At 35.6% G+C, this 14944-nt stretch overlaps 1 protein-coding gene across 1 annotated transcript; it reads left to right on the forward strand.

Annotated features, from left to right (window-relative positions):
• Window positions 1-4768: 4768 nt before the first annotated feature.
• stx4 (syntaxin 4) lies at window positions 4769-14845 on the forward strand. Its single transcript, XM_067430593.1, has 11 exons — window positions 4769-5083; window positions 5615-5719; window positions 5981-6080; window positions 6349-6423; window positions 6514-6584; window positions 6694-6802; window positions 7035-7108; window positions 13257-13394; window positions 13557-13667; window positions 13755-13833; window positions 13955-14845. The coding sequence occupies exons 1-10, from the start codon at window positions 5054-5056 to the stop codon at window positions 13830-13832; spliced, it is 891 nt and encodes a 296-aa protein (XP_067286694.1). The 5' UTR covers window positions 4769-5053; the 3' UTR covers window position 13833; window positions 13955-14845.
• Window positions 14846-14944: the final 99 nt, after the last annotated feature.

Below are 14944 nucleotides of genomic sequence, written 5' to 3' on the forward strand. Positions count from 1 at the left end.
GTAGGGGCAAATTGTATCACAGTGTTAGAATATGTCCTACCTGCACAACTGGGATTTAAACCCGGCTAGTGTATTTTGCTGGTTAGTTAAAGCTACACTGTGTAACTTTTTTAGTGTATTCTTTGCTAAAAACACTTAGTTCTTTCATAAATATATGTGCTCATTAGTGTATATTTACTTATTTCAAGTAATAAAGTATTCTCGTAAGTTTATAATATGCCATTGAAAATACATACGGGTGAGGGGTTCAGATGGCAGTCGCCATGTTGCCCCTCCATCTTGAAAGTACATTAGCCAAAGAGGGACATACCCATAAATTCAAGCTTAGCCTTTCACGTTTTAACACTCGATGGTACCGTGTTGAATGTGAAGAGCGGGATTGCCATGTTAATCTTGGACTAAATCGGCCACCGTAGGAGTTAAAACGAAATCAGAATTGAGAGGAACAGAAACTATTATACACTGGATGGTCATATACCTTTACACCGCTAGATGGGGGAAAATATCACAGTGTAGCTTTAAGCATTAAAAAGCTATTAAAATAGTTAAATAACAGATATAAGATTAAAATAATATCAAATTGGTCTAATTTTAAACAAAAACAAAGAGAGAGAGAGAGAGAGAGAGAGAGAGAGAGAGAGAGAGAGAGAGAGAGAGTGATGAAAAAGTAACAAGTAAAACATTTACATTTGCTATAGTTAAAGCTGCTGTCCATAACTTTTTTGTGTGTTCAAGATTTACATTATGGTACACACTTACAATAAGTGTTTATATTGGCACTATTTCAGACCAGTCCGGTAGGAATCGCTGTGGAGGAGCACAGTCCAGTGGATGGAGTTTATGGGGTTACCATTCTGCCACAATTCTGCTCGCGCAAGATGATATTTTAAGCGCGCAAAAGGGCATTTCGCTCGCGCGTGAACTGAGTTTTGCAGAGAAATGTTCGACTCACAAATAAGAAAGTATTTCAAGCTAACGAAAATCGATTTTGCATTTAAGATAAGCTTATTTTCCACCGCCAATGTTATATTTCACATGTGCAACGTCTCGTTTGCTTGCGTTCCAATACCCGCTCTGACTGCTCGACAGCTCGCTTGGTCAACACAACTCAACCTTACAATATGACATAATTCCAGCCAATCAGAAATGAGACTGCTAAATTCTGATAGGCTGGCTTAACAACCTCTCACAAGACTCCCTGCACGCAGAATTGTGGCAGAATAGTAATCCCATAGAGTTAGGCTGTGAGGGGTTGAGTTACCTTTTAAACAGAGAAGTAGCTCCGGCTTCTTCCTTAAGGGGTGTTTCTGCAACTACGGGCACTTTTGACTATCCCAATTTTTATTTACTTTTTGAATTTACATTTTAACCATCATGGTCTGTAATACATATAACAATGTACACAAAATGTAATGTAGTCGTTAAGATTTTAATCTGGAACATGTTTATTTGTTATGTTTTTTGGGTCATCTTCTTAAAAAGTGTCCATACCGCAACGTTACAATAACGTTCATTTCATACATTTTCCTTTATTTGTTTTTATAAAAAAGGATCATATTTAAATAGCTTTTTCAAATTTTATGCAGTTTTGTAAATACTAAAATAAAAATAAAAATATAGAAAATAGGTAATTTTATGTTTTTTTCTATGCCATGTAAAAAATTTACAGTAACCTTAGATGTCAATTGTTTCCATACGCACAAAATTTAACATTTATTTTTTTTGTGACAGATTTTGCAATTTCAATGTGTAAATCATGTCAGCTTAAGTGTTAAAATATTTTTTTTTCCAAATGAAAATCTGAAAAAAATAGAAATAGAGCAGTGCTGCGGTAATGACATCTTGTGTCGGTAAGGACACAATGTTAAAGTGCCACGGAATCAAAAACAGGCTAAAGAACAACAGTAAAAGAAACAGGTATTGCATGCAAGATACTGCAAAACTGCTACTAAATAACTCTTTTAATTAACTCTTTTAACTGCTTTAAAAACATTGTCTCCTAAAGTTGATGCTGCACAAACCTTTAGTAATAAAATATACAAACACAAACCCATAGCACTAACAACATCTCACCACTAAAATTTTTCTCATTAATGTACACAACTTTCTCTCCAGTTCTGTCAGGTTGGATGGTAAATGTTGGTGGACAGCAATTATGAGGTCTCTCCAGAGATGCTCAATTGGGTTTAAGTCAGGGCTCTGGATGGGCCATTCAAGAACATTTTAAGGATCATTGTTTTGTTGGAAGGTGAACCTTCGGCTCAGTCTGAGGTCTTGAGCACTCTGGAGAAGGTTTTCGTCCAGGATATCCCTGTACTTGGGCGCATTCATCTTTCCCTTGATTGCGACCAATCGTCCTGTCCCTGCAGCTGAAAAACTCCCCCACAGCATGATGCTGCCACCAACATGCTGGGGATATTTTTCTCCACACATATCTCTTAGAATTAAGGCCAAAAAGTTCTATCTTGGTCTCATCAGACCAGAGAATCCTTATTTCTCACCATCTTGGAGTCCTTTAGGTGTTTTTTTAGCAAACTCCATGCAAACTTTCATGTGTCTTGCACTGAGGAGAGGCTTCCGTCGGCCACTCTACCATAAAGCCCAGACTGGTGGAGGGCTGCAGTGATGGTTGACTTTTCTCCCACCTCTGCATCTCTGGAGCTCAGCCACAGTGATCTTTGGGTTCTTCTTTACCTCTATCACCCAGGCTCTTCTCCCCGATAGCTCAGTTTGGCCAGACGGCCATCTCTAGGAAGGATTCTGGTCATCCCAAACGTCTTGCATTTAGGGATTATGGAGGCCACAATGCTTTTAGGAACCTTAAGTGGAGCAGAAATGTTTTTGTAACCTTGGTCAGATCTGTGCCTTGCCACAATTCTGTCTCTGAGGCTGTTCCTTTGGCTTCATGATTTTCATTTGCTCTGACATGCACCGTGAGCTGTAAGGTCTGATATAGACAGGTGTGTGGCTTTCCTAATGAAGTCCAATCACTATAATCAAACACAGCTGGACTCAAATGAAGGTGTAGAACCATCTCAAGGATGATCAGAAGAAATGGACAGCACCTGAGTTAAACGGAGTATCACAGCAAAGGCTCTGAATACTTAGGACCATGTGATATTTCAGTTTTGATTTTTTTTTTTTTAAATCTCCAAAAATGTCAACAATTCTGTCTTTTCTGTCAAAATGGGGTGCTGTGTGTACATTAATGAGAAAAAAATGAACTTAAATTCTTTTAGCAAATGGCTGCAATATAACAAATACTTTTCGTACCTACTATAATATATATATATATATATATATATATATATATATATATATATATATATATATATATATATATATATATATATACATACTTCAGTACTAATACTGTCATTTAATTTAAAAAGAATGTAAAGTAAACCTTGAATTTGTCTGTACCGCGACACAAGGTCTTTACCGCAACACCTAAATTTGCTGCGGTAAAGACATGTTGCAGTAATGACATTTTTGCTAATATTTTAGCTAATTGCAGCTAGCAAGGCCTACTACATTAGTTTTGACTCTTAGCATCTTAATATACAATAATTCAACAGTAATATACATTTATTTTTAAAATGTAGTCCAAAATACACAGTTATTAAGCTGAATGGTAAGGACGCACAATAAATACTAGAGCAGAAAAGATAATGTTTACCTTATTTTTTTGGCATCTTCTGAGCGAGGTAGTGTGGTGGCCCAGTCTGTCAGCAATGTGCTCAAGTGATAATTTCTATTTCCATAAAAACTAGACTTGTTTGTGTTTGATGACATATCATAATAAAAGTTTTTTTTCATTGTTGCGGTAAGGACTCAAAAGTGTGGGACAGGCACATTTAGTTAAAAAAATCATAAAAATGATCAGTAAATAATACAAAAATTTTTAAGATGATTTAAATGAATTTGTATATTAAACAAGTCCATTTGAAATAATATCACATTTTAATTCAATTAGCTTATGTTATGTATCTCAACATTGAGACCACAGGTGTGGGACACTAACAAAAATGGTGTTTTGAGCTATAAACGCTTCATAATATTATATTAAATCACATTACTCAGTAATTATATTTTTTGTCAAGGTGTGTAATGGCACTGTGAATATATTTATAAAGCATCATATGACAAATTTTTGCATAAATCTAAAATTTCACTGCTGGGACTTAAAAGTGCCCGTAGTTGCAGAAACACCCTAAGACGCATACAGTTCTATTTATTGACCGCTATTGCGCAAAAAGTTACGGACTGCTGCTTTAAATAAATGTTCAGTGATATCTTACAAAGATGTTTTAATTTTGGTGCATTTTTTCTCTCTATATAGTATTGATATGGCAGCTAGTAAATACAAAGTTTCGTCATGCTTGCGTGTGTGTTAAAACATGTTACAACTAGCCCCGCATTAGGTTGTGCCCCACTCACTTCTACAATTAGTACGTTGAAATTTAATTTTTTTTTATTATTATTTGTGTTAATATTTAATTATTTTTTACTTCTCTGTTTGTTTCTTTGTTTACATGAAAACAAAATATTCCTTGTTAAATAAAGAATGGATTGTTATTATGCAGTTACTCTTTGTAACATTGACTTCTTTTGTCAATCACAGAAATGATTATTTTACTTTCTTTTTTGAGATATTTGATGTGACAACAGTAGTGTAAATATTGTAACCATGCTAGCATGTTTTCCCAATAGGGGGCAGTAAAGGCCTTGATTATTTTTCATACGTCTGCAAACTAAAATAGAAGAAGAGCATGACAAATTCCTATGCAACTGCATCGACCCGTGTTGAACGCTAAGGACAGCTGAAGTTTATCCATATTATTTAAATAGTATCATTCGGGCACCCATCAACACACCTTGCTCTGAAAGTTATTTGTGGAAGTTGACTGTGGTGTGAAATGTGACTTTGAATGGAAACTCCCTCTTTTTGGATTTGAGCATTTTTTGTTGCGATTTTCAGTTTGCAGACAGATGAGCAACGCCTGTTAACACAGGAACTTTTCATCTGAGTTGGATTTAAGATACACCGAAAATGCGGGACCGGACCAAAGAACTGGGCAATGTGAGTACAAAGTAGGGCAGTGCACTCAGGAAACCGGCTAACGAGCTAACGGGCTAGCCCGACTGCCCGAGGATAGTGTACCCACCGCAAGAACTGAGATTTGTTTACTCACATTTTCACGGTTCGCAACCTGCTGTTATGTGACTTGATATATCTTTATCCCGAGCATTGAAAATATAAGTCAAATTTTACTTACTAAATGCTAACAACCTGCACTGCAATCTATCTTGCAGTATAGTTGGGGTGCGACTTTATTTAGCCTAACGTTACATACACACTAGCAACAATGAATGTTTGTAGTTGATTAAGTGAATTGTTTCCCAAGAACATATTCAGAATGGCACCCATTTTAAATTATTATTAGCACTTTAACGTTGGATTTGTCACACTTTCAGAAAGAATAGTATAACATCACATCCGTTTAGAACCGTTTCTCCTCATTTTTCTTATATTGAAATAATAAGAGTTAACAAATTATATAGTTTATAAATAAATATTTTAAAGAAATAACTATGTAATGTATCTTATTAGACTCCTGATGCCCCAGACGAAGATGGCGAAAGCACTCCCATGATAAAGCCTGGATCTGGGAGCTCAGCAAATGAAGAGAAAGAAAATGAGGCTTTCTTCAAAAAGGTTCATTTTGGTCGCTTGTTTGATCAAAGCACATTTGATCTTTTATTGGAAGTATTACTGCATCTTGTAATATAGGGAACTGCAGAAAAGAAGCTTGTTCTTTTTGTAAATAACTCTAGAAATGAGTCACTACCTCCAATTAAATTACTTTTATTTTATCGAATTCTGTATGGTTTGTACTTACAAAGTTCTCAGAGTGAAACTTATTGAATATTATATGAATATTAGTGAATATTATTGTCTCCTTTTTTCTCTGTATAGGTTCAGGAGATTCGAGAGGGGCTTGAAACTATTAAGAAGAGAGTGTCTGAATTAGAGAACAAACAGAAAACAGTGTTAGGAGAACCAATTCCAGACGACAGTGAGTAGCTTAGCTTAGATTTGGGTATTTCTATTATATTAAACACATTTATATGAAATAAAATTCATGGTTCTCCATGGAGTTTTGTCCAGTTTAAGTTTTATCATCCTACACTATGTTCAAGATGACTTTTTTTCTTTAATTTCAAATGGTGTTTAGGTAATAATACCATTTTTATTTTTTTTATCAACATGTTATTCAGGATTTTCAACCCTTTTATTTATTTTTAAATAAATAATTATAAAATAAATTGTTACTTAACCCATAGATATGAAAAAGGAACTTCAGTCCCTCAGAGAAGACATCAAAGGCATGGCTAGCCAGATCCAAAGGAAGCTAAAAAGTAAGACTTATAAATAAACAGGCGGTTGTTGGAACTTTTTCCGCTGGACCTACTGGATGTGAAAAACCAAACAATACTTTTATGTCACAGGCATCGAACCTAAAAAAGCTGAAGGTGAAGACAAATATATTCCAATAAATGTGAGAATGCGGCGAACTCAGGTTAGTTACTTTAAATCTGTATTACATTTTTATATATAAAAAAACATAAACTGTTGTTTTGGCACAGAATAATTGTCTCTTCTCTTTTTTTCTCAACATCTTTTAAAAGCATGGTGTTTTGTCCCGTGAATTTCTGGAATTGATGGGTCGCTGTAATACAATTCAGGCCCAATACAGAGACAGAAATGTGGAGAGGATACAAAGACAACTCAAAATAAGTATGTGCTTTTTCTGTCATGTTTAACTTCTGAATGTAACTGATAATACTAACATTCTCACATAGGTTGCTAATAGTATAGTTTTCTTTTGTATAATCCACAATGCTTGGTACTCAAGACTACTGCCATATCAGCCAGTGCAACATAAAACAACAAATAGTTAGCATTTTATGCTTTCATATGCATTATTTCTGCAAAATGAATACTAATGTGAATCTGGTTTCTCTTTCAGCTGGTAACAATGTGACCGATGAAGAACTGGAATCAATGCTTGAGAGCGGACAAACAGATGTTTTCACACAAAATGTGAGTGTGCTATTTAGTGCTGTGTGTCGTTTTGTGTTGTGTTGTGTTGTGTTGTTATTTTCTACAATTACCTCAAGAAAACAGTTCTACAGCAAAGTGATATTATTTTGAATGACTTAATGTCACATTTCAAATCTTCTCTTTTGCTTTCTTTGGAATGGATATTTAGTTTTGGTAAGATCCATTTAGGAACAGTTCCATATGAAATTCAGTTGATGTTATTTCTTGTTTTTGATTAAGTTGATAAACCTGTATCTAGCAATTTAGTGAAATAATCGTTTATAGCAAATGTGAACATCAGGGACGTCACTAGGATTGGAAGACAGGGGGGCTTAGCCCCAGGGTATTTGTAACTTGCGTTGGCAAAATCTTGTATTTTGCTTGTTCACTCTAGCTAGACTACAGTTTTCCATAGCAAACCAAATAAAACGTAACTAAAGGTAAGCAGGTAATTAAAAGCAACTTATAATTTCACTCTGTATCATGATTCATGACACTTACCAATCTTTCTTTCACCAAATGCGAGTCCAGAACTAAAGTTGCAGCGCGCCCTGTTGTGCTTTCACATTTGCCGGGTTTTCAGTGCGCAACTGATCCGCAGCTGTATACCACAAACACAGCATTTATTCATTATTTTTATTTCAAATTTAAAAGTTGTTAGGCTACTGAACATGGCTTAATTGTCATTATTGCAATTCTCTTGTATACACTCTTTCATAACACGTTTAAAGTCACTAAAATAAACAACGTTTTCTTCAATTCCTTTATTCCAATTCCTTTATATTTATGTAGACTTTAGATATATGTGGAAAAACATTTAAACGTATGTTATAGTCAATGTTAAAAATCACAAACATGACAATAGACAAAAAACCTTGTTTTTTATTTTTGAAATATTTATTTTATTTTATTTATTTATTTATTTTTATACAAGAAATCCAACAGGTCATAAAGAACTTTGTTTTTCCACCTCCAAGAAAGGAGGAAGGATGAGTGCAATTATGGATCCATTATGTCTCCTTATTTAGCTATGATGTTGTTTTCCTTGCTTTACCAGAGACAAAAAATCTCATGATGACTTTAAAACAGTAGTTTTATAAATAATATTTAAATTATATGCGTCTCTGGTGAAATTACTAGATTTTCGCTTCAATACATGTTTATTTTAATGCGGACATTGCGCTGTCACTTTAATTCAGCTCATCCAGCACAGCAAAAAATAGCCTCGGTGCAGAAATGATCGCCGCACCGCTCTCTACTCACCGCTCCTGGAACGGTTCGCCGGGCAGCGTCCGCATGTAGTGTAAAGGCTGTAATCCGTTAACATGCTCCGAAAACGCTTTGAAAGCTGCCACAGTTCACAACAATGCAACAAGACGGTGCGGTGCAGTATCATAATGATAGCACAACGACTCTCTGTACTTCTGTCCAACTTCTGACTTTTCGGCTACTTTTGGTAGCTGGATATATATAATTTGTTGCGTCTAAATATGAATGAGGATACGGTTATTGATAAATCAAATTGTTATTGTTGTTGTTATTATACTTTTGGGGGCTTAGGAACATTTTGGGGTAGATTCAGCCCCCCTAAAATAGGCCTAATGACGTCCCTGGTGAACATTTCAGTGGAATTTTCCTGTTTCCTGACCCTTCTAGTGGTAAAAAACAACAAATAATAGGCAATGTGAGACCTACAGTTGAAGGTCACATTTGGACATAAAGTATCTTTAGATGTTATTACTTCTTTTTACACATTAAGAAATCTGGGTTTTCAACATCATTAAAAGCATTGTAGAAGTAAATGTCTAATTTTCAGTACCTCCTTTTTTTATTTTTTAGATTTCCTCTTCCCTTTTAGACTTTTGATTACTGTCATTCTTGACTTCCAGCTCATGTATTCAGTTTTCTAGAACCCTTCCTCCCTTTTTGAAGCATCAACAACACAAAACATTTCATTATTCTGTCCTGTATGTCACATGATCAATGCTGGCTCTAACATTTTGGGGGCCCTAAGCGTATTTTAAAAATAGGGCCCACCCTACCAAAGTTTTGACCTAACTGACCCCCATCACGCTACATACACATCCTACACTGAGATTGTATTGTAAAAATTTACCAAATTGTCTTTCTCCGTATGTTTGAAGATATATTTACTTAAAGGTGTACTGTGTAAATTTTAGCAGTATCTAACGGTGAGGTTGCGAATTGCAACCGCCCACTGCTCATCCCACCATTTCGACCCATGTAGAGAAGCTACGGTGGCTGAAACAGGATAAAGATGTCGTCGTCTGAGATGTTGTCAGAGCTAGCGCTCTGTAGAGTAGTTTGTTCGTTTAGGGCTACTAAAGAAACATGACGGTGCAAAATGGTGACTTCACTGTAAGGGGACCTGCGGTGTATGGAGATTGAAACGGCTCCTTCTTAGGTAATAAAAACATAACTGTTCATTATGTAAGGTCTTTATACACCACTCAAAACATGGTTCTGTGTTAGGGGTGTGACGAGACACTTATTTCACGAGACGATTCACAAGAACAAGACAAGACGAGATTTTTTTACAAAGTATTTTTAAGAAATCTTCAATGTTGAAATACATCACTAAAAATTTTTTTTGCAGTTGCACTTAATGTTTTAACTCATCATCTTGTATTTCAGTTCTGCTTTCTTAGTATGAATTATCATATGCCATAAAAGACAACAATACTCAAGCACTAAAGGTTCTGCACAAACTCAACTCACTGGCTTCTTTTTTTGATTGTCTCTTCAGACCTTAGAACTGCACATGATACCACTGAACCATTATATGCACTGAACCATAATCAAACTAATCAATATTCTCAATATTCAAAGTGCAAATGGAGACCACATTTTCTTCAAGCATGATACAGAACTAAGAGATGATTAACTACACAGATAGCTTTCATATTGACTTGAGAAATATTCCCATGCCTTAGCAAGCTTTCATACAGAAGCAATGTGGGCCTATTGAAATCGTGTTTAAATGCGCACTCCCGTTTACTTTCATTTTAAATTTTGCGATAGTCTATACTCTGTGAAAAGGGAGAGGGGAGGCTGAACACGCATTTTAAAATAGAAGTTTTTCCAACAGGTCTTGGATTTAATTATAACTACAAATTAATTAACTTTAACTTTTAAATGCATCGTTATATTTAAAAATATAAATGCAAACACACAAGGAGAGTCTCTGCATTAAAACCCCTTAACTGTCACCGTCCCGTATATGGGACGCCTACATTTACTTCACTATATTTCACTTAAATCCTAATGTAATCATGACAAACTATATATTGTTGGAAAGGTCTAACACTCCTGAAGAGATTCGTGTCCATTGTTTTATGATTAAAAATTACATGACAATAAAATAGTAATTTATGACGAGAGTGCCCCTCAAAAACAAATAATCTACATCATAACAGCAGTTGTAACCTTTAACTACATTATAATGAAAATCTTTTCTTATCTTGACCAAACATCATTTTTATGATGGAAGTGATATTTGGACAGAAATTTACAGGAAAATACATCAAATAAACAATCAATGAAAATTGAATGACACCCGGTGGCTATTTTTGGTATAGCGCCTAAACAAAAAGGACTTCAATTTTTGTGAAATCAACTTCAAATTTGGAACACAATTTGGTTAGACATATGCTTAGCTTTGATTTCATAGTAATTTTAGGGTTAAACATTTTTTGTAAAATATTTATTTTATATAAAATAAAAAATATTTATTACTGTATTTTTCATTTTCAATAAATTTAAACTTCCATAACATTTCTATTATTTTATATTTTGAAATGCTTTCACTTCAGCAATAATCTGCTGATTGCCATCTTTAAATCAAAACTTAAGTCGATATTCCAAAGCATTCATGAATTACGGACCTTTAAGTTTGGATAGTGCATTTTCATGACTATTCTCAAAAAGGGGGGTGACAGTTAAGGGGTTAAAGACCCATGAGAGGCAGATTAAACGTGCTACTACCTACTACAGTACATTTCTCTCCGATACAGAGGATTTTAACTGACGATGATTGACAGGGCAGGATGCAATGGTGACAGGATGCACGCGACTAAGCATTCGTTCAAGATGATGAAGTAGTATATCCCAAAGCTTGCATAGCCTATTCTGCTACACACTCGAAAATATATGTACTTTTTCTTCACAAAAAAGAGCACACATTTTTTGCATTTTTAGGCAAATTGGGGCACAGTTAGTTATCTAACTTCACCCTCACACTGCGTCAAGACAATATGACGCGAGACAGTTTTTCACCTCCTATTATGTACAGGTCCTTCTAAAAAAAAATTAGCATATTGTGATAAAGTTCATTAATTTTCCATAATCTAATGATACAAATTAAACTTTCATATATTTTAGATTCATTGCACACCAACTGAAATATTTCAGGTCTTTTATTGTTTTAATACTGATGATTTTGGCATACAGCTCATGAAAACCCAAAATTACTATCTAAACTTATTACTATCTATTACTTTACTATCTATTACTTATCTAAAAAAATTAGCATATTTCATCCGACCATTAAAGAAAAGTCAACCTTCAAATAATTATGTTCAGTTATGCACTCAATACTTGGTCAGGAATCCTTTTGCAGAAATGACTGCTTCAATGCGGCGTGGCATGGAGGCGATCAGCCTGTTGCACTGCTGAGGTGTTCTGGAGGCCCAGGATGCTTCGATAGCGGCCTTAAGCTCATCCAGAGTTTTGGGTCTTGCGTCTCTCAACTTTCTCTTCACAATATCCCACAGATTCTCTATGGGGTTCAGGTCAGGAGAGTTGGCAGGCCAATTGAGCACAGTAATACCATGGTCAGTAAACCATTTACCAGTGGTTTCGGCACTGTGAGCAGGTGCCAGGTCGTGCTGAAAAACTAAATCTTCATCTTCATAAAGCTTTTTAGCAGATGGAAGCATGAAGTGCTCCAAAATCTCCTGATAAGGTGCATTGACCCTGCCCTTGATAAAACACAGTGGACCAACACCAGCAGCTGATATGGCACCCCAGACCATCACTGACTGTGGGTACTTGACACTGGACTTCAGGCATTTTGGCATTTCCTTCTCCCCAGTCTTCCTCCAGACTCTGGCACCTTGATTTCCGAATGACATGCAAAATTAGCTTTCATCCGAAAAAGGTACTTTGGACCACTGAGCAACAGTCCAGTGCTGCTTCTCTGTAGCCCAAAAGTGTCTTGACCTGGGGAATGCGGCACCTGTAGCCCATTTCCTGCACACGCCTGTGCACGGTGGCTCTGGATGTTTCTACTCCGGACTCAGTCCACTGCTTCCGCAGGTCCCCCAAGGTCTGGAATCGGTCCTTCTCCACAATCTTCATCAGGGTCCGGTCACCTCTTCTAGTTGTGCAGCATTTTTTGCCACACTTTTTCCTTCCCACAGACTTCCCACTGAGGTGCCTTGATACAGCACTCTGGGAACAGCCTATTCGTTCAGAAATTTCTTTCTGTGTCTTACCCTCTCGCTTGAGGGTGTCAATGATGGCCTTCTGGACAGCAGTCAGGTCGGCAGTCTTACCCATGATTGTGGTTTTGAGAACCAGGCTGGGAGTTTTTAAAAGCCTCAGGAATCTTTTGCAGGTGTTTAGAGTTAATTAGTTGATTTAGATTTTGGCATACAGCTCATGAAAACCCAAACTTTGGGTTTTCATGAGCTGTATGCCAAAATCATCCGTATTAAATCAATAAAAGACCTGAAATATTTCAGTTGGTGTGCAATGAATCTAAAATGAATGAAATTTGTATCATTATGGAAAATAATTAACTTTATCACAATATGCTATTTTTTTGAGAAGGACCTATTATATTGCATTTCTGTCAATAGATCCTCATAAATATTACACGCTGCACCTTTAAATCCGGATCAAAACACAAGCAGAAACAAACGACAGGATATGTAATCATATGCATAAATCAAAGCTGCCTAATATTACTTCATAATATTATGAACATTGTGTTAAATTAATGATCAAAAATGGTGGCGGTGACTGGCAACTTAGCAGTACACATGATGTGTGATCATGTGAAAAATCCTGTTTTACAACACGAGCCATGTATGAACCCTGGTGTAAAATCAAATCTTTCTTCCAGATTTTGAATGATGCTAAAGCTACCAGGCAGGCTTTGAACGAGATCGAGTCGAGGCATGATGAGATCATCAAACTGGAGAGAAGCATCAAAGAACTACATGACATGTTTCAGTACCTTGCAATGGAGGTGGAAGCGCAGGTGAGATCAACACACTGGTTTTATTTAGTACATTCCATATATGCAGCAATCTAGCAAATTAAAATCCATCACATCCTATCATTTTATAAGCAGTGATGTTTAATTAATGTGTGGTTTTACTTTAAATCTGTATTTTAATAGAAATGAAATTGTTTTGTCCAGGGTGAGATGGTGGACCGCATCGAGGAGAACATTAAGAGCTCCCATAACTACGTGGAAAAGGCTGTTGCCGAGACGTCCGATGCTGTAAAAACGTCAAAAAAAGTGCGCAAGGTGAGTCAATGTTTTATTTATTTGTCTATTGACATGACAACATTAAATCATTGAGCAGTGATCATGACCACTTCTTTTTCTTCACAGAAAAAGATAGCGATTGCAGTATGCCTTGCTATTTTAATTTTAATAATATGCATTATCCTGGCTATCAGTTTCAGCTGAGGTGAGTCCCAACAATTGTATTAAATTTGAAGTAACTTTATGCAAGCTATTTAGGTGAAAATGTTATAGCAAAATGTGTTACAGCTCTTTTAATAATATCCACATATATTTTATTTTTACAGTGTTTTCCTTTAATAGATGTTTTTGCCCACCAAGCAAGAAGATTTTTCTTCCTACACTTGTTCCTGATGGCCCTTTTGCAAACAACATGGCCATTCATACACATGACCATAACCCAACTCTAGGTGTTTAAATTTTAAAGTGTTAATTTGTTGTTTTAGCTGCTTTGAACTACTTTATTTAGACTTCCTGAAAGTTTCTCAGTGTCACTACTTGGACATATAAAAAGTTACATAGTAAAAGTTAACTGATTACTTTAGAGACTGGATTTCCAAGATGGTGGACTTCATTTGCAGAAACCGACACTTGAACATGGTCATATAGGGTAGATTAAGAAAAAATTGCTAATGAGATTCCTAATATATAACACTTCCATTTTGAGACAAGCTCAATAATGGGCTGTTTGCCTTTGCCCTACTATGTTTATAAGATGTATTTTGTGTTATCTGTTGTGATTAATCCTTTTGTAATATCATTTCAAACTTGAAATTCACTAAAAATTGCATCAAAGGTCATCTGTATATGTATATACATATAAAACAAATTTTATACTCCGCTTTGCATTATAGTAACTACCTTTCAAAACATTTATTTTCTTGCTCTCACAATGACATTGCATACATATGTATATTTTAACATATTTGTGCCCTGTCGCAGTTAAGACATGCATTTTTTTAAAAACTGAATATGTACAGTTACTCATTTAGTGCCTCCGCTTTGGTGCCTTTTCCTAAGAAGTTACTTGGGGAGTGTCCACTGTGTAACAATGTAAAAGCTAAGATCACCAAGAGTACTTATCTGGTTTCACTGTGCAGCCTCTGGACATACTGCCACACATTTCACACATTATGGTGTAAAATTGTAATTTTTAAATAAACTACATGTATATTTTATTGTTTTGTAGTGGTTTCTTTATATTTTTAAGTAATTGTTTACTGTACTGTGCAATTAATTGGATGATATTCGACATAAGTTGACTTTCTTCTTTTGGG

The sequence above is a fragment of the Pseudorasbora parva genome, chromosome 21 (genome assembly GCF_024679245.1).
Source record: "Pseudorasbora parva isolate DD20220531a chromosome 21, ASM2467924v1, whole genome shotgun sequence".
NCBI lineage: Eukaryota > Metazoa > Chordata > Actinopteri > Cypriniformes > Gobionidae > Pseudorasbora > Pseudorasbora parva.